Here is a 22,800-nt window from a genome sequence, read left to right as displayed (position 1 = left end):
CACGAAGTAAAGAAGCAGTCTGATCGAAAATCGTAAAAGCTTAATACATCTGTAAAACCGATGTGTACGATTGCTAATCCTAAAACGCATCGATATCCATCGAAAACGACCACACCGTTAGCATGGTGATCAATTCCATAACGACACTGTAAATCACTAGCACCGTCTATATTTCTACCTTTCATTTACTTACTTAAAACGTTTGCTAGAAGAAATTAATCGAAGCATTACCAGGACCGAAATTGGGGATCTCTTCAACTTCTATACTACTTTTGATTTTGCTTTTCCGACTGGAAAGAAGGCCTAATTTGCACATTCGGTGAGATGCCAGAAACCACAGAATGCATCAGTAAGCTCTGTTAGTAACTGCAAAAGTGACTGCGTACTAGCCTTTAATTAGGAACGAATGGGGGATCGGTGATTGCCATAGATTCTCCGAGGATTTCTTCAGAAAGCTTTCAGATGGCAACGATAACCTTGCAGTGAATAGGTGGCTATAAAAGAATAACATTACCTTCACGCACAAATCGGACACCGAATTACTGTTTTTTTTTTGTCCACTGCGAAAGAGGCATTACCTGATAAGACTACTGTAGTCAATCCCAAGTTACAGTTTACACTTTCACTCTTATGAACAGTAGCATTTTTTTCAAAACATAACTTGTATTTTCAAAGATGAATGGGTGATTTCTATCTCACAATTCAGAACAAATAACAAATGATAATAAACACTTCCACTCTCATTTCTAAACGCTATTTCACTTATGTGAACTTCTTAAGCACCTTTACTTAATCTATGGTTTCAAACAATTTCAAATACCTTCCTTTTCTGTTCGTTTCAAAAAGCTCTTCGTATGAGCTGCGTGCGCGGCGAAAAAAAAGCATCGTAAGAGAGGCAGACGCGGCGAAATGGGCGAGGAAAAAGGTGTGGGCGGGGCGTCAACAAGATGTACTACAAGAGAAACGATCAAGCTACTCTGACAATTGTGACGATATTAGGAGTCGCCCGGTGCAATTATCGACGCTCATTAGCTTCCTGGATGCGCAACGGCACATCAGGCGGGTACCTCTTGACCGTTCCCCTCACTAGAAGGACAAAACATCTTATCAGATTTAAATGAATCATGAAAGTAAACATTAGTAGCATAAAAAGAACAATGGAAATGTAATTTCATTTCATTCGGTACTATACTTCGTCTAAGCTATGCCAAATCCACCAGCGAAAGAAGATACTTGGGCATTCCAAAAAATAGGGGCCGCATTCCCGCCAAATCCTGTTAAGGTATATTAACTCAATGTAAGCGACAATATGCATCAACTCTAAGTCCGCGTGTAAGAAGGAAGGACCTTTGAAAAATATCGTGTGAGAAAGTAATGGTGATTTTTCCAGGTTTTGGGTCAACAAAATATGTATGTTGCTCTTTGGTACAAGCACGGAAAGCCAATACACGGCAGATCTTGGAATAATGGCGGTGTCGTAGAATGTTCATTTCCCTACAAAAAGAGCGAACTAAGAACTGCCCAACAACTGGAAGGAAACATTCAGGTCGTGATAACGAATACCACTACTACTACCATAATAATTTGTAAAAATCGCTTCCAGGTGTTGCAGTATATAGGGGACCACAATACTCAAGGATTCTGGTATGAGTGGATCAAGTATAAAGATCGATTTGAGAACACTGACGATCGTCAAATGTTGAAATGTGGAGATTCCATTCCGATCTTTTGGAAAGATCGTCCAGAAGTGAGCTGAACCGAGAGAACTTATATGCCTGTCGTTATTTACCGCAAACACCCCACTACATGGCTACTACACCGTATATCCTCGTCACTTCAATCGTCATTGCATTAGATTATCGGTAGATAAAATTCCACTGCTAATAGCTGGAGTATACTTTAAATGATCGTTATCACTTATCCATTCACTGCTGATACAATTGCATTAGTAATCTCGTTTATCTTGAAATCTTGGTTGCTTATCTCCATTATGCGTCGTTGTGACAGAGTGAATCCCGTATCCTCGTGCGACTGCCTCCCCAAAATTTTTCTACTTTTTTCTAAATTTTTACTTAAAAACGTAGGCGTACAAAGCCATAAGGGAGAAGCGGATGTGAAGCGCCAATTTATTATGCGTCTGTCTCACTAGTAATATGACGGATTTTGGATGATTTACTCCAGTTTCGTGAAATATCTGGAGATCTGCGGAGTTCTATGCTCTTCGGAACTCACTTGAGAAATTCATTTATAACCAAGTTTCTTAAGGGACCACTTCTCGGATATGTGGATAACAAGACGGAAATCGCTCTATTCTCCTGCGATGGGGCTGTTTACGAAAAGAAAGGAGGAGAGCTGAACGATATGTACATCGTCGTAAGAAACACAAAAGGGGGTCCACCATTCTGTGAATGTGCTCACTGCCCGAAAGCACCACCTCCACCTCCTGTGCCTCCTCCAGGACCTCCTCCTCCAAGGTAAGAATGTTTGCCTCTTCAATAAATAGCCCGGTGAATATGGAGGAGTGGCAATTTACAGTTTACCATGATACTGAAATAAGTAGCAGCTTTTTGTGTCCACGAACCCTCTCAGTGTAATATGATTCTGTGCAGTGTTAAGTTTCATCACTAATCATTAAGTGGTAGCTGTTGCCAAATAAACGAGTAAGTAAGTTGGTAATTTTTCCTCAAATCTGCTGCGATTACAGTTATTAGATACTATTCAATCGACAGACCACATCACACTCTTTAAGAGCAAAACATTTCAAATAGGGATAGTTTCACTGAGTATAGCAAGAAAACATAGCAACTAAGTGGAAATATGTTACAGAGTTATGATCGACGAATGGATGGATATACGTGCTGGAGATCCTTGGCCAGATAGACCTTTGGTGAAAGCGCTTGACAAAACACTGGATAACACAATTCCCGGAGAAAATCCGGACCAATACGTTGCATTATGGTACCAAGCAGGAGAACCAGTCATGGGGCGTATATGGAACGAAGGTGGCAAAGTAAGGCACAACCTCTAACGTTCCAAACAAAGAATAAAACTGACGTTCCTTTTAGGTGGCAGCAAACTTCTGCTGGAACAAAAACGAGTACAAAGGAAATGTTGGTTCTATCCAGGTGCTTGTACATCTTTCTGAGCACGTACGTGGCTTTGACTACAGTTGGATTCCATTCCCACAGGTGTGTACTACAAAATCAGCTCCACCAGTGAAAGCCATAAGCGAGTCATTTAGGCAGCGTCATTTGACAAAAGCAAGGAATGGATTCCCGTGCACGTTGACAATACGAAAGGCGACATCTCATCCGGTGTGATCACGTTTGATGGAAAACAGATTCTCGGAAAAGTCGACGTCAAGAATGAAAAATCATCAGCAGGATTCGGCGGGAAAGAAAACATGCTCGTCGGGCCTGCTTGTGCCAGTAACACTGTAGTCTTATGCCGCAAAGCAAGACCCGGTTACAAATTTGACTAGAGTGTGGATGAAATGTTTAAATGAACTAATTTTCTTGAAGTGAAAAGTTGACACCTACCGTGACCACTTCTCTACCATAATCCTTTTTTCTCTCCTTGTCTTTTTTTGGTTTCGGACTACTCGGAGCCGATTTACTCCCCTTGCTATAAAGTATGTGAGCTGTGGCAGGATCGTAATTAGGATCCTCAACTTCTTGAATCCTAAAACGAAAAAATACAGTTAGAAGAGTAGAACTATAATAAAAATTACAATTTCTCTGGATGTAGTTCGACCAGGTTAAAATACCTGTAGCTCAGGTTTCGAAGCAGACAAACGACATTTTCGACGGACTGCGAGTCGACTTGGTTCCGCTGGATGGCGATTGTCAGAAACTGGACGAGACTTTCAATGAGATTTGGACAGACACGCAGTTTCTTACGAGCAGTGGCATTCGCTGCACTAACATTCCTAAAGTCGAAGACTTGACCACCAGTTCAAGATTCGAAAATGTCGTAAGGAACAACGTACCTCAAGACGCCAGTGGCGTTTTTGAAAATCGGCGTAGCAAAATGTCGTGATGGATCACCATCATTTGTAATACCGTTTTGTTGGTACACAACTGAGGATGGGCAGACCTGTAAAGAGGGAAGTTGAACTACCCGTTCACGTTGGAGAACCTCGCACGAAATTTTTCTAAACGCTTAGTTTTGAGAATCTGAGTTTTCGATCGCAGATCATTCTGTTACAAGCTAATGGGACACATAAATGTGAACTAAAACTGATGATGCGGGATCCGCGATTAGAATATGGAAATGTAACAGTAATTTTCATGTTCGGAACGAGGTGTACGAGATGCTTCATGTTTTCGACTTCTTGTTCCAGTCTGTCATTATTTCACAAGTAAACCAAATTAAAATGGGAAGTTTGTGACCAAAAAGAAGCCGGTCCCAAAATAAAACTGACTTTTGCTCCTCGTTGTCGCACAGATTTTCTTTCGTTAAAAAACCGCAAAATTAGGGGAGCTCTTAGCAATTGGGAATGAAGAAGACATGAAAGAAGAATTCAATTTATTGGATGAAAAGCTTCTGGATAAGCATGCTACCTGCACCATTACAAAAATCCAGAAGAATAGTAATCAATCTTCAAACGAACATTCAATAGTTTGTATTAGACAGAACTAAAATTGCAAAAGTTGTACGAACCTTCAAGATATATTTTGAAAGATATAATCCGAAGATACATTTCGGCAACGCTAAATAGTTTGCAGGAACATTCCATCGTTACTTTTACTTCCAAAACATGAAAAAGACTGGTTTGACAAAAAATCGGTGCTTGTATTTAAATGCAGTGATGAGTCATTTCAAAACAATAGCTAACTTTTGAGGGCAAGTGAAGGAATAAATGAATAAACCATAAACAAGTCGGTAGGCGTTTTACCAAGTTCAGATTCTTGTTAGTTAATCGAATGTGATGTCTAAAATCAGTTCGATACATCTAGAGTGCAGTAATGATAACGAACAATAACGAACACGCACAAATTCCTAGTCTTTCCCTAACCACATACCACCACGTGATGGGAGTTAGGAAGCAGAACTTGTTGTGCAACACTTAAACTAACAACTTGTACTGTAACACCACAAAATCACATGCTGATAAGAGATTATGAACTAATAGTGGTAACCAATACCAAAGAACAGAGAACAACATTCCACTTCGCCACATAGAGGAAAACATTTGTACATTGCAAACTACGACCAACCTGGTGAACCAGTGCTTCGGTAGCTCCTTCGAGAATAACTGGTTTGAGCATATCCGCACTGGAAAGATTCCATAGTGCAGCAGTGGCTTCTTCCTTGACTCCTGAATCATGGGACGTCTGTAGAACAGCAGCCAGCATTCGAATCCCATCGGCATCGAGCACAGCCAGCTATACGTGAAAATATACTGAGGAGTGTGAACGCTGATGAAATTTTAAAACGAAGAAAAAAGATGAAAAAATCTACTTTTCTGTGCGAGAATCAATAAATGCTGCACTGTTAATAAATACTCGAATACTGCTTATTGCAAAATCGATCATCTATGTATATGCATCCTGTTCACAGCTGTTTAGGAGCGACATGATCACGAAAAATATGCCTGATAAGGGCCGTAGTACAATTACAATTACTGTGTTAACTGAATCGCAAATAAATTTTTCGAAATCAGCACGGAAACAAAGGAATCACAAAGAAAATATGCATGATACAACTAATTTTGAACATATAAGACATATAATGTGCAGGGAGCAATTAAAAGCTCACAATTGAAAATGCGGTTATTACTTGTGCAATATGACCTTGTTACCAAGTTAGTAAAACGATTTTTAAAAACATCACACCTTCACGCCAAATAAATATTGTCTATATCTCGAAAAAAAAAGCAGAGTGAACAGTGAAAGTGTTCCTTTCCAATTACTGAATCGCATTCTGGATCATCGAACCATTTAAACGAAAGAGCAAAAAGAAAAATTAGTCTCAGATAGTTCGAGTACACTCAATAAACCGGTTATTCACAAAACATGCAGTAGGTGTATATAGCGGCAAATATACAAAGAAATAGAGACAAAAACAACTAGTTTGCAAAGATGAATAACACTCACCTTGTTTCTATCGTTTTCCTTTCCGAAGCAAAGATTCTTCAAGCATGCGCAGGCATTCCTTTGTATGACTGGCAAGTCGCTTCTTAGGAGTTGTATCAACTTAGGAATACCACCATACTCTCTTAAAACGGAAGGAGTAAGAAGCTTGAAGATCAAAAATATACCATTATACCTGGTTTCATCCTTTATCAAGTTGTCGCTGTATGTCAAATGCTGTAAGTACCCGCTAGCGTTCAATTGCTTCTCCCTATCTGGATGATCCAGATAATCGATGACTTCTTTCAACGAGGGGTCACGCCACTGCACTGGAATCAAAAAAATCGCATTCTGTTTAGAAAGGGAAAGTAGTCACTTCACAAACAACCCAAGAAATGATATCACAACACTATAAACTTAATATATGATTACAACGAATCCCTACAATTGCCATTCCCTTTTCCTCTATGAAGAGGTGGAGGAGAGTCGTCTCTTTCAGGCAGCGGAGGAGATTCTCGAATCATCTCCTCTTGAAGAAGTCTGACCGCACCAAACCGTTCCGCTTCCAGGTATTTCGGTTCACTGGCTGGAACGAAAAAGCAAATTCCATCGCACAACAACCACCTCAAGGCAAGCTAGCGAACCAAGGCTTACTTGCGCTTGCTTGGATCGTAACTGGTGGAGAAGGTTCAGATGCTTCTGAACAACCAACAACGTTATGAGCCAGCACTCGAAACTGATACTCGTGCCCAACGATCAGATCGCCAACTAGAAACGGATAGTTCTAACAGAACGCAGGAAAAGCAGACCATGAAACTGAGGATATTTAGGAAAGAACACACTTCGTCTGGTGCAAGGCTTGCAAAGCAAGTGCAAACGGAAGCAAATTATTAAGATTATAGCGCGGAAACTGATGAAAGTAGAAGAAAAAAGAGTCAATTTATCAAGCAATGTGTATATCGACGGAACTGAGTATGACTGAACCATTCAGCAATATAGATCGAAAATTCTAAGAGATTTCAACTACTTTATTCTGGTATCGCGATATGGCTGTGGTATGACCTTAAGCATACGGAATGACGTGCTTCTCTTTTCCATTTCTTTTTCTGTATTTGTTATCTGCTGAAGTCGACAACCTATTCTACGTGATAACTGAGCAGACGACTCTACGTCGATGAACATAGACAAAATTATTTTAAAAAACAGTTTTTAAAGCTAAGTACTAATAAAATAAAGAACGTTATTCTGAACAAACACATCGAATTCTTCTGAAACCGAAGGCAATCTTGTAGAGACAGCGCCATCAACTTAATGTCTTGAAGAACATTCCAGCCCTGTATTTTTTTTCCACTTCGTGAGTTTGAGAGTGAGTAGACTTAAGTAGCCATAAAAAAAACCGAAATCATTCACATCTTCCTTTCTTTCAATATTTTCGATATCGAAATGATTGTTAAATGGTTAGTTCTTGAAATTCCTCGACACTATAGTTACACTGTCTCTTAACGTCAGCTCGAAAGTTACTCACTGTCAAAGTTTTCAAATTCCTTCCATAAATTCCCAATTCTACGTATCAGCCACTTAATTTACAACGCGATTTTATGACTGTATTATAAAGGCAAAACAAAAAAGATTTCATATAATGATCAGTACGTCTATCTGTAGTAGTATCTGTAATAAAATACAGACTCATAAAAATCACTCCATAGCCCATATGGTAGGCTCAAAAAGACATGAAGGACGGTGCAGTTGCGTAAGCGGTCGCACTCGAAGCGACACGGTGTAGCTATTGGAATCGAGATGGGACCATCGCAAACTGCACCGGTGAACGGTAGCAGGGGTCCTCACTCGATCTTAACCGCTACGCCTCACCGCTTCGAGCGCAACCTCTTACGCTAGTGCACCGTGCTTCATGTCGTTTCGATTATACCATATTTCTCAAGGACAAGATAATATGCCCAATATAAAACAGCGATGAAGTTAAGAACGCCTCTTTCACTTCTTTCAGGGGGTAAGAAGTTCCCAGCATATTTCTTTTTCAGTGTCATATGAAGAACACAGAACCAGAACAGATTCTTGAAAATCAGATAAAAATATAGTGATGTCCTAACCGGTCATTTTACAGGCGTGAACAGGTTGGTCGTTCACTTTATACCAACCGGCGTCTTGTTGGAAGTCTCGGAATTCCACATCATATCCCTGAATCATAAAATGTATACTATCTAGTATCAAAATAAGCACACAGAACGAATGAAAAGCGTGCCAAAACAGGTAACGAGCTATGGGCTGGCAACCAGCAAATGGTTATCCTTTCACCGTCAATGTCCAGGTATTCTGGAGGTTGAGGTTTGGTGGGAACCCCTCGCATTGAGAGAGCTGAAAGCTAGCAGCATTCATTAAAACACAGCGGACGAGCTTGTATTAGGCACTCACGTTTCCATAGTGGTCGCAAAGAGACAACATCAGAAACTTCAGAGGGCACAGAAGCTGAATCACCAGCGACACATATGACACGGAATTCATATGTGGATCCAGGTCGAAGACCCTCCACTAAAACAAAGTTATTGCGATCCTGAACAAAAAAAGAAGCTGAGTAGCACGGTGTTTACAAGAGCACGTTTCTCTGTACGCAGCTAGTATAAAAGATGACTAAAATTCATATCCGAAGATCGAAATTCTATGAGTTTGAGAATATAATAAAATGCGAAATATTTTATAACTAGTGTTTTTTTAGAAAACATAGCGTTTGCGGACGGATTCATTATAAGTTATATCCCAATTCATACAATATACAGGGAAGAAGAATATCGAGAATCAAAAGGTAAACGAAACAGAAGCGCAACGCATAAAAACGATTGAACGGTCGGAAATGATGTTGAATTTCTGCACAAAATAGCCTTATTGCATGTAACAGCGTGATAGTTTCAAATAAAAATAGCAAATGGTGACTGAAGGCAAATACGGCAGGTCTTACCATGAATGCAGGTTTGCGAGATGGGATGGTGATTCGCTGTGTACCAGTTCGGATCACCGACTTCTCGGAACTCCACTATATAGCCCGCACCTGGTTCAGACTCTGCCCATTCCAACTTCACCCATTCCATGTCCGCCTCGACTAACTTTAAAATATAAAATATAACTAAATCCCGAGAAGAGTAATCTGAGCACTTGTCGTAGTAAGCAAGGACAGAATCAAAATCGTGTAGACATAAAGTGAAGTATATGATGAATCTCTGTTTCACCTGAGGTTGACCCGGTGGACGCAAGCCGGGTGCGATGGGTCTTGACCCTGCTCCACGCTGTGGTGCTGCAGGCTTGATGTGAGTAGCACCAGAGGATCGACTTGGTGCTCCTAAGCCATCGGCATTTCGCCCTCGAACTCGGAATTCATACACACCATTCGGCCGGAGGTTCTCAACTACAAAAGAAGGACCAAGTGAACGGAAAAAGGAGAAGCAAAGGTTTCGAATGAAGCAGAACTAACCTGTGTAGGTACAGTCGGGTATCAAGGCGTCGTTAGCAACCATCCAATCTAGCGTACCATAAACTCGATACTCTACCTCAAAATGACCACGTAAGCTGAGCTAAGAGGCACTGAAAAAATGCACTTACTTGATATCCAGCTAGAGGCGCTGATTTGGAATCAACGACAGGTGGTGTCCACTCAATGGTAGCACAATGGCCGTCGACAGACACAGCAGTCGGCCTTCCAGGAGGAAGCAGGACACCTGAAAATATCTTTAACCATGTCATGGATGGCTGCAAATACACGTTTGCTTTCCCGAATCTCGAAAAATGGATATTGAAAATGGTTTTTCATTGTGTTTTTTAATGTTTGAAAACTCCATGAATGGCAGCATCCAGTACATATGAATAAAAGCATTTGAAGCGGAATAATTAGAGATTTTTGTTAATACCTGATTAGCGCAGTAATCCAGAAGATGTTAATAGGAAATGTCAAATTGAAAGTGGTCCAGGCTCCGAAGGAAGACCTTGAACTCTACTAGATTTAAAGGTGGAGGAGATAAAGGCGTCAAAGTGGGTCAAACTGTGTTTCTAAAAGCAATGGCGGGATGCTTATTGGATGGAAATTTCCTCTCTGGATAAGTGAAAACTATCAATTCCAAAAGGAAAGCAATGGCAACAACATGATGAGCAAAACATCATGTTCTATCTTCTTTACTATCTCTAATCGTCAATAAATACGAAGGACTAGATATGATAACGGGTTAACGAAAAGTGAAACAATAATAAAGAAAAAAAGAGAGAAAGAAGGGAGTGGCTCATAATGAGTTAGTTCACTTCCTTGAATTGAAACAGGATAGATGAGAAAAGTAAACAAAGAAAACAACAAAAAATACAAATAACATAACCGAATAAAAAGAAGACGATTAGTAATTAGTAATAAGTAAAGTAATTCAAATTACAATTGTATAGGCGCAAAAGAGAGCACAGCAGCGAATGTGTACTTCTGGAATCGCAAGGTCAACACAAAACAACAACAGCTGAAGATAAATAGGTAACTTCTGACTGTTCAACTGCAGTGAGACTTAGCACCTCTTCACCAAGAAGATTACGATAGTGCGCACTAAAAACAGAAACGAGGTGAGGTGCAAACGCGGCGAACGGAGGCATGCTGTGCGGGCGCCCTTGACACCAACCCTATGTGGAGGTTAGGTACGTAGGCAACTCGCACAATAGACGCGCACAAACGTTGAGAACTAACACGTATTTAAAGCGATAGAAACATTTTTAAGAACAAAAAGGTGCGAAAGGGGCTACTCACCGATAGTACCTCTCTCTGTCATCTCCACAGGGACCATGACTGGGCCAGTGGACATCGATGGTGGACCGAAGCCACCCGGTCCAGCAGCCGATACACGGAATTGAACTTCTCCAACGCAGCCCTCCAGATTAGTGACTGAAAGAATCCAAATTTGGCAAAGATACTTCAACAGATGAGTTCGAAATTAAAATCACAACTTTTATTTCCTTTACCATCATATACATTTCTCTTTTTTTTAATTCCAAACCCATTCAGAAAGTTGCACTAATTCCGCTACCTAGTGTTATCTACATAATGGAAGTTGATAAAAAGGAATGGTCCGATTTCCTCTCCAGAAAAAAATTATGAACAACGAAAAAAAAATACTGAACACCGTTGACACTTGAAACACCAGACAAAGCGAAGAGCGAGTAGAATAAGTGAGGTTATATAGGGACGCTGAGAAGGTAATATCACACAGAAAGTTTGAAAAACGGCGTGTGCGACGAGTAATGCGCATGAGAATAGATGGTCACAACAAGCTCATATGCCACTGCGCGCGGAATGCAGTGCATTCCAGGAGTTCTACAGAATTCCGACAATCACTGGAACACGCTTGGTCCACTACCTGATAAATTGGAGCGGCACATGAAATTGAGCCCCTTACGAATCTAGCATTCAAAGAGGTTGCTAATTTAATGAAGTATTAGAAACATTGCACTCTGGAAGGAAGTTTAGAGGCATCACCCCACGAATCTGATGTGGTACAGATTTCAGGTGGAGTATTCGTATACAGGATGGGAGACTATAGAGAGGGGGGGGTGATTCCGTCCATTTCTTCCTAATTGCCGTAAAAAACGGTGCGAAAGATACTGCTTCAGTCGTTCTGGCGCACTGTTTTCTACAGGGAGTTCGACTGGAGCGCGCCAGCCTTGTGCGGCTTCGCATCTTCCGGACCGTTTTTTACGGCAATTAGGAAGAGATGAACGGAATCACCCCCCTCTCCATAGTCTCCCATCCCTTATACGAATACTCCACCTGAAATCCGTACCACCTCAGATTCGTGGAGTGATGCTTTTAAGGGAAGCAAAAGAAGAATCACATAATGGACATATTCGCTTCCGCTAGGAAAATTATTTCAAAAAAGAAAGTTCTTTGCAAAAACCGAAATGTCATATGACATAATGTTTCTTCTAAAGGTCAGTGCGCAGCACAGTAAATGAGTAGTCGCGATTAAATACAGTACAGTAGTCGCCTTTAAATACGTTCAATAGCGCTGACGCAACTTATCTGCCGCAACGCAAGGTTTAAGTCTGCAGGACACAAAGTCTTCATTCTCTTTAATTTGCCGTGGTCGAGAACACATTACGCTGATCCAGAATAACACGTTGAAGGCCGACTACGTAGGCAACACGGGAGCAATGCTACAAAGCACTTGAAAAAAGCACAACGCATATACTATTAGTATTATTAGTAGGGAAGCTTATCTGTTATGAGCAAAACGATTGGTGCGCATCAGGAGCCCAAGTGACCAGCAGAAAAAAAATAAGCCTGCTTCTCGATTATTCTTTTCAATAAAGTGAATTGTGCTTGAACAGCCCTGTACGCCCTTATAGCAGCATCAAACGATCAAGTAAACGGAATGAATATAGGAAGTAGAGAACCGTCGGTATTCTACCCGAGTACGCATTTATTTCAACAGCCACTTAACCTCCAATAATACGTTTAGATGTAGCGAATTGTGCCACGAGCAAACAATCTCATATTTACGATCCTAGGATACAAAATAAGAAAATATCAAAGTGAGGTCATTTATAAACAAGAGAAAAGAAGGAGAAGCGGTGTTTAGAGAGCAAAAATAATTGACGAAAACATTTTAAAAAAACACAAAGGAAGCCAACCGAAGGGTTTGTTGTGGAAGTTAAGCTAGTTTAAACAAGTGTAAGATTCTCTATACGACATACATAAGAAAATGGTTATATCTAACCTAATCAAAGCAAATTTAAAAAAAAAGCAAGGGCTGGCAGTTCACAGAAAGGTTTATGTGATAACAGGTATCTGTGACAGCTGACAACCAGCTGCACACCGACAACTCTTAAATATGAGTTGACTCTTAAGTCACTGGAACGCACTACCCAAGTTAATAATGCTTAGCGAAATCACACGGATATTGTTGTTTTATATGAAATTAAACTGCAGAACTCCTGGTGAGTAGGTAAGCTCAGGAAATGGATGTATAGATGTGGTCAGAAAGATCAAATCTGAGTTGTTTGGACAGTACGACATCACTAATGGTATATGCACAAAGGCACGTCACATAAATATGATGTAAATTGACCCAGTAATTTCATATGCTGTTAATCTGAATTGTTTTTATCAATATATTTAGCAATGTTGAAGTAGTTTGGTGCAAAATCACTTTATGTTTGAGTAGGAGACCTCACAATTCCTCAAAGTCACAATAGTCAAAGTGACTTTGCTGTGAGAAGTGTCTTTTAAAACTGTGTACATATTATGAGCACAAATTTTCCTGTGTTAGCATTTTGTGTCGCAGCGTTCATTGAGATTACACCATCATCCATGCGCACAGCTCTGTCATGGCAGATAGGTGGACCTTGAATGAAAAGCTATGACCACGTTTATATTTTCAAAAAATACACCAAAACATTGCTTATTGTAAATGCTTATTTACTGTTCACCAAACAATTCTCACAACTCCAACGGAACCAACTGATTTAATTCTAGCACATCACACCTAAAGTTCCTCTCCCATATCTGTGCAATTTCTGCGGTGTTTTGGACTGAGAAAGATGGTCACCAATATTGGGTTGATCGTTCCATCTGACACGAGACCTTGATCTCCTCGGCTTCCCTTCGGTAGGAAACGACTTAACCAGATTGTTCAGTGACTGGCACTCAACGTCGAGGTTACCGTTACGATCAAGTCTTCCTTTACGACGTCTTCGTTCAACACTACTAATCCTCGTCGTTTTAGTTGTCTCCAGAACCACGACTGTTTCGCGGCTCATCCTATATCTGCAAGTTTTCGTTTAGAAGTTTCGTCTTTCATGTTAATCGTGAAAGTCACAGTCACAATGCCAAAAGAAAAGAATGAGAATACACGGTACCAACAATCAGTTTGTGGTGCAAGAATTCAAATGCATTGAGAGAACAAATTAAATCCAATAAGCCCAGCAAGATAAACGTTGATTTTACAAAGTTTGTTTGGACGTAACTGCTGTGAAGCATAATCTGGAGATTCAGCTGGTTTAAAAATCAAAAGAGGATAAAAGGATCAATCCAAGGAAAGCAGAGCGGAAATACCAGCACGATCTAAAAACGTATACATAACCGAAAATTAAGTGAATACACGCATTTACCTCCTACAAATATTAGCGCACCAATCGATTCTGGACTTGACTTTGTATACAGATACTACCTGGCTGGGTTGTATCGTAAACTTTATCATCTACAACACTTTAACCTTGAAGTATCAATCCATCTACCGATTGTACTGATTTCATCGACGCTTACTTCCCTTTTCCTTAATGTAGCAGACATATGCTTACGGAGGTTATCAAATACGCTTATTATGAACATATTAATCACGTCGTACCAAACACAAACGAAATCGACTTCATGGTTTTTCTCAGTTTCTTTCTAACAGGTCAATACAACAAGGATTTCTCAAGTACTCTGGTTTGGATGTGGCTGTGGTTTTGCGCTAAAGCTCGCTTTTCTTGATTTTTTAAAAAATGCTAACGATTAAATGAAAGTGGTTCTTTGCATCTTGGCCAAAACAATGCAAAGCAAAGTGAAGCAATATCTTTATCCTTCAGATAGGTCTGGTATCCATTTGTCGACCCCCGGAGGTATTACCAGAATTGAAAAACTCTGAGCGTTTTTAGCCTTATTTCGAAGATGAAATTAACATAGTTAGGAATAGCCAATGTAGATCAAGTATGCACCGTTGTGTGCAATAACTTTTGTCCACTTTGACAGAAATTTCATAATTTCACAACTGAAGAAGCCCTCGTCCCTACTCGCAAAAAAACTTTACCACTTCCTTTTCACAAGCCCCTCTTGAGACCACTATTGTACCATCAAGAAAATTTTGCAAATGCTTGGAAAAGTGGTGGTCGCTTGGTGCCAGGGCTGGACAATGCGGCGAGTGCGGTAGAACCACCCATCCAAGCCCTCGGAGATTCTGACGCGGCGATAAACTTGTGTGCGGCCCGGCGTTATTCTGATGGAACACATCACCTTTCCTAGTGACCAATTCTTGTCGACTACTTCAACCTGCTCAGTTTTTGAATATAGAGATCCGAAATGTTTGGCCCGATAGGAGGAGTTCATGGTGGATGAATCCCCTCCAATCCCACCAAACACACAGCAAAACCTTCTCGGCCGTTGATCCGGGTTTGGCGATCGTTGGCTCCGGCACTCCGCGACTGGACCACGATCTTTTTCGGTTTTCTTAAACGTAATGCCACCTTGAATCGCCGTACAGTATGACTCGATGTGATGTTTACATCGTCAGAAATGGTTCACTAAAATCATCTAACGAACACGCTCAAAACTTTCTACTTCATCTAATATAAAATGGTTTTGCCAATTCAAATGGGCAGACGATGTTGGGACGTTTAACGTCTGTTCTCTTCAAGATCATACGATTAGTGGCAAATGGTCAAACTCCGATATGTGGGTTCCAACTACTGGACACAGGGAGCGTAGAAGAATCATGCGCTATATTTTGTGTAACGAGACATTCCAATGTGAGATCATATTCGGGTCAAAACGACGGGAAACTCGGTGCTGTTGCGTAGCTGGTTCCGAGGGGGCGCGGTGGAGCAAACTGTTGGGATTGTATTAAAATACAGGTTCGCATTCAACTGATGACAAAGGCACAGTAGTCATAAATCTGCTGAATTTATGCTGCGGGAATTATTAAATCTATAAATTCTCCGTTGTATCAGAGTGCCAAGAAAGAAATTATTTTTTTGCCATAACTTAAAACAAAACCTAATATGAAAACAGGCAGAGAATCAAAAGCTTTCAATTTCCAAAAAAAAGTTCCAGCTGCTATTTCAGATGATGCAGAATGGTTCTTGAGAAGGAAATGATTGGATCAATAAAGCACTGGAGCAATATAAGCCGTCAAGGTTGTAGTGTTATATTAATAATCAATAAGATATCAGCAGTGTCAATCATTATAGGATTTAACAATTCTGGATCGCAGAAATTATAGTCTATAACCTAAATTTTATTGGAATCAACGAACGTTATAATGCCAATTATGCGGACGGAAAGAGTAGCAACCACGAAGGTGTGAACGTGAATCAGAAAGCCTGACGCACATGTGATTAAGACATACCACAGAATTTGATGCAAATTTGCAAGCATGCAAATATGTGCATATTTTCTAAACTAAGCAATAGGAGGAAGTAAGACAAAAGGTGCTTTTAGAAAGCAACACGAACAAATGACGGCTTGATGCCAAAAACGCCAACATTTCTCGGAGGAACGAAACGAATATAAACTAAGCGGGAAGAAGCACACAATGAGGGTCAGTAAACGACAAATGGAGAGAAGAGAGCAACGAAAGGCGAGAATTAAACGTTGCATGAGATCAATGAAAAAGGTTTTTAATAGCATAATCAATTTAATTTGGGTCATTTACAATTTCAAAGAAAAGGGTTCTATGACATAGGAAGTATAGGAGTAGTTTAGCGATATTCGAAACCGGTGACGTTTATTCATGAAGTGCTCGCCATGAAACAGGTCGGATTAAGAGAGGGTATCAACTGCGTGTGCTTACATTCTGTGCTAGCCATAGAAGATTAGAATAAAGTCCCCGTGGGAATCTAAGAAGTACGGGTAATCACTTCACTTGGATCACTACATATTAGCAACACCAGCGCGAGCTGGCGGCTTCGAAATGACTTCAGAGCCTTCATTTCAAATGCGTCACTGCTACACTTGGAGAGTATAAAGAGAACTCGATTTTACACTTACACTCCTTCGGTATCACCGCAGTTTGGAAATATTATACAAAGCATGCGTTTCTCTTCCATTTTCACCAACAATCACCACAGAATGATGTGCTAACATGAAATGATTGAACATAGCCTCGTACCGAAACTTGCTAAGGTAGACTGTGCGAGAGTATATAAGGGTGAAACGCAAAACACGGAATTTTCACGGCCGTGAAACAGTTTACAGCGTCTCATTTACTTTTTGACAAATTCACTTGAATTTATTACACAACGTAGCTCTACATCCAACCCCGTTGGACCGATGCAAAGCACAGCGTTGTAATTAAGCTATCAATGAAGCCTCTGTCAAAAGAAATAAAATATTTCCAGACTCACTTGTACATGTGGTATCTCGTAAAAGCTGATCATGCGCCCGTTCCCAATCGCCATCAGGAAACTCACGGATCTCAATCTTGAAATAAACCCAGTTAAAACAAAAACAGGAGGCACTTTCAACTTGCACAACTTTCGTTTCATCCTTACATATAACTATATGTATATATATAAGTATCTATAAATACATATATATTACTATCCAAGATTCTTTTAGACGAAAACTCGAAAACAGCACGTAAGTGAGCTGCCTGCTTTCACCACCGCGCTCTTAAGTCTCAAAAGCAAAGCAAAAAATACTAGAACACCTCCGTTAGAAAATAGCTGCAAAAAGCATGGTAAGAGAAATCTATCAATGAAGATAACACACCTGATAACCTAATATGGGGCGGTCACCTGGCTTTTGCAGTGGAGGACTCCATGACAGCGTTACTTCACCCACAGCCGTCCCAACTATATCAGGAGCACTGGGGGCTAACGGAACATCACGATCTGGAGATAGCCCACATAAACTTTGATGTAGTCATCATCAAGGGCAAATATCAATATGGCATAATAAATAATAATCTAATTATAATTATAATAATCATAATTTATAAATAGAAAAATTGAAACTCCAAAATAAATCAAACTTGAAGAACTAGTCAACAACAACCAAACGAAACGAAGGATAAAGATCTTGTGCTTACCATCCGTTATGTTAACATATCTATTCCCTAACGGAGGAGCAGGAGGAGGAGCGGACCGACCCTCATCACTCTCCCTATGTGACCTGCAAATATCAAATATTCGAAAAAGGTCATTTTGGAGGAAGGAAAAACTAACCTTAGCCCTAATTCGTCTAGAGAAGCATCGAATTCGATGACAGGTGAAGGTGTGGGTAGACCAGAAGCATCGAAATAAATGTCAGAGTAAGGACTTCCCACAGGAATTTGTCTGACCGATCTTGTTGTCGTAACCTTTGTCACCCGTGTAATCTGAAAACAGCACCTAATTCATAAACAGGATGTCCAAATAGGTCTTCCTCCAAAGGTATGCATAAGACGTATGAACCCATGAACGTAGTTTTTTTAATGATGAGAAGTACACGGTCGGCCAGGAGGAAAGTCTAGAGGCATGTATTTTAATGATGAAATCAGATCACATAAAAACTGAATTCAGTCTAGGAAGATTAGCTAGTTACCTTTTTGAACAGTACATACATTTCCTAACGTAATTACCTAATACATGCTTTAAAAAACGAGCAAGATTTCCCTTTCTTTCGATATCCGAGTTTTTGTTTTTTTTGCATGCATTCCAACAACTACGGTACAGGAACTCATAGAAAAATGAGTTGCAAAATAAGATAAAACAAAAATAATAATAAAAAAGCAGATGTTGAACATACATTTATAAGGAGACATTTTAAGAATATTTAAGTCATATTTCTCTAGACAAAACGCGTGAAACCCACTAAACGTTACTGTAGCCAACGTAACCCTTGTAGTACTAGTGAATCATTTACAAGTCGTCACCTTTCAGACGTAAAACAAAATGTTCATATCAGAAAAATGACTTACAATATACGCTTGATGGTCATCATATATTTTTCCAAGTGCCCTAACTGTGGCGCAAATGAAATGAATGCTAGAAAAACAGAAACTCGAATATCGAAAGAAAGGAAAATCTTGCACATTCTGTGGAAATATAGTTCTGTTACGGGAAAGTCGTATAAGAATGGATAAACGAGCAGAATCAGCAAAAGTGACCTTGTGTGTTTGATGTGTAGTTGTTCCTTCGACGGCAGCGTACCGATCCTCTTCGTCGTCGACGTCTGGAGGATTATCGTAATGCGACTCGTACGTGTATGTGTACGATGATCCACGTGCGCTGGCAGGGCCAACCAGCGACTCCGTTACGTAAGATGTAGCCATCCTTAACAAACATTGGGAAGATAAGTAATAAGATAATTAATTCAAGAAAGTAAATCTGCAATAAACATGCGCATTTCCCAGACAGAAAAGCTGTTTACATCTAATAAATTACAAGTATTATATATATATATATATATATTGCTACCCGGTAGAATTTGAGCGAATTCATAGCAGAACAAAAAATGCTGTGAAGACGCCTACAACAGAGCAGATGTCAAATCTTGAAGTACATAAATAATGAGACGAAATAAGAAAAAAGTGTATCGACTTACACTTACCTATTCGGCAGTAAAAGGAACATGAAGTAAAGAATTCTTGTGTACATAAAGTAGAAAGAAGCAACAGCAAATGTTAAAAAATTGGAGGCAAATGTTTGATAAAAAAATATTAAAAACGTTGACAGAAAAGGCAAAATATTCCCCACAACTGTTGATGTAAGTGTCTGTCTCAGATAGAAATACAAAACCAGAGTAACTTGGGAATAAGTAGGATGAGGCGGTTGAGGCGTAATTAGTACCAACCTCCTACAGCCGCCTAGGCCGCAGGTAATTGACGAGAAATGGAGTTTCGCCAAAGAAGATCCAAACAAGTCAATATAACCTTCAAAGTAATTTGGAGAGAAGAGCAGTTCGCATTTTGAAAACTTTGGAAGGTTAATCTGTGAAATTATTTCCTCAACAGTAACATAATGACTTAGCCTAAACAAAGCGATACTAATCGGTTCTAACAAAGACACTCGATTATATTGTTTTCCGCAAACAATCGAAAGCGGTTTCGAAAATTTTAGAGAAAAATCGATAAATTTGCCAGGTAAAGCATAGTCAACTTGCTCAAAACCTATAAATGCCGCTTTGCAAGATCAAGATTGGAGAATTACTTTAAAAAAAGAGTCAACATGTATGTTCGGAGGCTAGCGAGCTCATAGCAAGCAATAAGGACTAAAATTGACGAAAACATATACCTTATTGCCTCTTAGTAGGTCAAAAACGCGGCTGAAAGTTAGAAGACGTAATCACGTCACAATAACCGGGATAAGGCGGAACATAAATCAATAAACTTTGGAAAAACTTATTTATATTAGAGGCGGCAACAGCAAGCGAAAGTTCTGTCCAGCAATTTTCAACATTTCGACATGGTTTTATCTCAAATGCAATCCGCTCGCGTTGCCAGACGTATCAAGTTGTGTACCAACACACAACTCCCAACCGTTCTGTACTTATTGCAGGATTTGTCACATGTGCCAAGATAACAGAAAAGGAGAATCAAGCATTATAGTATTGTCAGATCTGCTCAAAATAGTTCAAAAAGTTGTTCCATCTGAGGGAATAATAAATGGAAGATTATTACTATTGTTATGTATTACTTCTAAAACCCTTTCAATATTTCTTTTAAATAAACTAAAGTCGGTGCCTCAAAATCTAAGGATGGGTATAAAGCAACTAAGAGAAAAAAGACAATAGAGTTTCAGAAACAACAGCGCGGGTGAGCGTGTTGTGAGGTTGAACTACAAATTATCTGCTCAATACGATAATACGTATTAAATTTACATCGCAGAGCAGAAATAGAAAGTAGAAAGAAAAGAGGTAAAATAACTGCCTTTTGAAGAATTTAAGAAGACGGAACGTCCACCACATTTTGAAAAAAAAAGATACAAACGGAACTGCAATTAAGAGAAAACGTAGTAATAATATAATAAGTAGAACAATGTGGATATAAGAAATAGAAGCAAAAGAATGCACGGGGAATAAAACTTCAAAGAAACTACAAGAAATGAGTCAATGCCGAACAGCGCGTGTTTGTTCACGGGGCGAGAAAGTGGAAAGTAAACATGAAATGAATTCGAATCTGACGCAAACATGAGGTAAAAAACGCGCATGTTATATATAAGTACAGGACTTACTGTGGATCGACGACCTCGTTTTCGATGACCCAATCGGCTGGCACGGTGTCCTTTGGAACAGTACTGAAACGACAAACGACATTTATCGATTAATGGAGAAGCAACGATAAGCAGCCGTCTACAAACGGCCAGGAACCAAATGACACAGCTGCAACTAAACACGACACGCGACAACACAACAGTACAAAAAGTTGGCCATTAATTGTAGTCCGAAGCAGCTGACGTTCTCACTATTGTAATAATACCGGTAGTAAAAGGGGACAAGTGAACGCAAAGCAACCAATTCAGACCAAACAAATAGTTTTTGGAAAAGCAAAGAACACCCTTGTAAACGCAAATAATTCTCGTTGTCCTAATACCATTGGAAAGCAGTCAGTTCCAAGAGATTTGCTTGGTGAGGAAGCCGAACGAGTGCCATATGCAGAAAAAGCGAAAAAGAACCAGAAGATTTACCAACTTGCAGTTCTTGACATAGTAATCGACTCGTCTCACTTCTTTCATAGACCATGCAGTTGGAAAAATCAGGTTTTGCGGTGGGCTCCCAACTGGTATGAAGTAGGTTAGTTCTACATATTCAAACAAATATACTATGAATAATAGTAGTCCTTTCGTTGCAGGACACAGTGCGTCGTAAGAGTTTGAGACCACGTAGTACTCTGTTACACGAGCTGAAATTAGGAGAAGCTTCTCAGCCATCGTACTGTGACATCTTCAGCAAGAATGACTCCCACTCTACGTTGTGCACGAGAATTCTGGAAGGATTAAGGTTTCGTAGTTAAATGCCTGCTCCTGGGTGGGCGGAAATTGAACGAGTTCCTCCATCTTGTATACACTGACATGGTATTGGTAGCAGATGATCAAACCGGATGGTATTTGTCAGCATCTTAATCTATCTTGTTTGATTTGGGTTGGTGTCTAACTTCGGCAGATTCGGACGGATGTACATTTCGCGTCCCGTGGCGTAGATATGGTTACTTTCGTGTAGCACTCTACACTAGGTTGGTATGAAAGCTACATAGAGGGAATGTGACGTAAGCTCCGGTGAGTTACACAGGTTAAAAAAAAACCAAAAGAAGCTGGCTTAGTGTTCATATCTGTTATATGAAGATTGAAAAAACGAACAGATTAGAGCAGCACGCAGGTATTTTCGTCAACGGCTATTGAAGTTAGTGTAACGGGGACCGGAAAAGATGATAATGATGGATTAGGTGTCGGCGAAGGGTGAGGAACAGAGCCTGTTGTGTCCGGGAACAGGTACGGGACACTCGACGTGTGTGTGATAACGAACGAAAACAATGGTGAAAGTGATACTATTGAATGTTCATGTGTTAGAGGAACTGGAGAACTGTAGCACTGCACTCACAACACAACGAACTCAAGCAGGCTGTACTTATTCGCATTGAGCTGACCTGACGAGCGTGTCCACTTGCTCCGATGTGAATATTTCTCGTTTCCGTGTAGTTCGACGGCCGCTGCTTGTCGGTGATAATGTCCATTCGCCAGCGTCCTCATTTCCCTCTTCAGGGATAGGCTCCATTGGCTCCGGTTGAAGCCAAGCCATTATCAGCTGCTACGTATGTCAGACAACGATTGAGAATTCGGATAGCATTGCCAAGAGGAATGGCAAACGCATGTGCAGATTAGCTGAATCTCACCGGACAAGGTCTCTAAATGGAAAACGGTATGCAAGGAGCATTTGGCTTAAAGGCATCACTCCACGAATCTGGGATGGTGCGGATTTGAGGTGGAGAGTTCCTATACGAGGTCGTAGATTATGGAGAGA

General features: G+C 40.1%; 2 protein-coding genes across 3 annotated transcripts; one reads left to right on the top strand and one right to left on the bottom strand.

Annotated features, from left to right (window-relative positions):
* Positions 1–1,204: 1,204 nt before the first annotated feature.
* On the top strand, positions 1,205–3,481 carry RB195_000051 (uncharacterized protein; the record flags this gene model as incomplete). The annotated part of the gene is made up of 7 exons (XM_064196181.1): positions 1,205–1,282; positions 1,391–1,546; positions 1,604–1,747; positions 2,266–2,474; positions 2,827–3,010; positions 3,066–3,188; positions 3,242–3,481. The coding sequence occupies 7 exons, from the start codon at positions 1,205–1,207 to the stop codon at positions 3,479–3,481; spliced, it is 1,134 nt and encodes a 377-aa protein (XP_064052062.1).
* Positions 3,482–3,506: 25 nt separating this feature from the next.
* RB195_000050 (uncharacterized protein) lies at positions 3,507–22,578 on the bottom strand (the record flags this gene model as incomplete). 2 transcript variants are annotated; one of them, XM_064196180.1, is made up of 23 exons in its annotated part: positions 3,507–3,681; positions 3,767–3,928; positions 3,989–4,095; positions 5,220–5,387; positions 6,099–6,219; positions 6,271–6,403; positions 6,520–6,660; positions 6,729–6,842; positions 8,183–8,270; positions 8,335–8,447; positions 8,505–8,621; positions 9,046–9,190; positions 9,314–9,489; positions 9,556–9,631; positions 9,684–9,799; positions 10,858–10,992; positions 17,208–17,283; positions 17,575–17,696; positions 17,894–17,976; positions 18,030–18,181; positions 18,953–19,118; positions 21,018–21,080; positions 22,427–22,578. In XM_064196180.1, the coding sequence occupies 23 exons, from the start codon at positions 22,576–22,578 to the stop codon at positions 3,507–3,509; spliced, it is 2,901 nt and encodes a 966-aa protein (XP_064052060.1). The 2 variants fall into 2 exon arrangements, with proteins under 2 accessions (XP_064052060.1, XP_064052061.1); XM_064196179.1 differs by having other exon boundaries at positions 8,341–8,447.
* Between the last annotated feature and the right edge of the window lie 222 nt (positions 22,579–22,800).

Source organism: Necator americanus, chromosome IV (genome assembly GCF_031761385.1).
Source record: "Necator americanus strain Aroian chromosome IV, whole genome shotgun sequence".
Taxonomy (NCBI): domain Eukaryota; kingdom Metazoa; phylum Nematoda; class Chromadorea; order Rhabditida; family Ancylostomatidae; genus Necator; species Necator americanus.
Note: the sequence above shows the minus strand (reverse complement) of the source record. Positions and strands in the feature narration are given on the sequence as shown.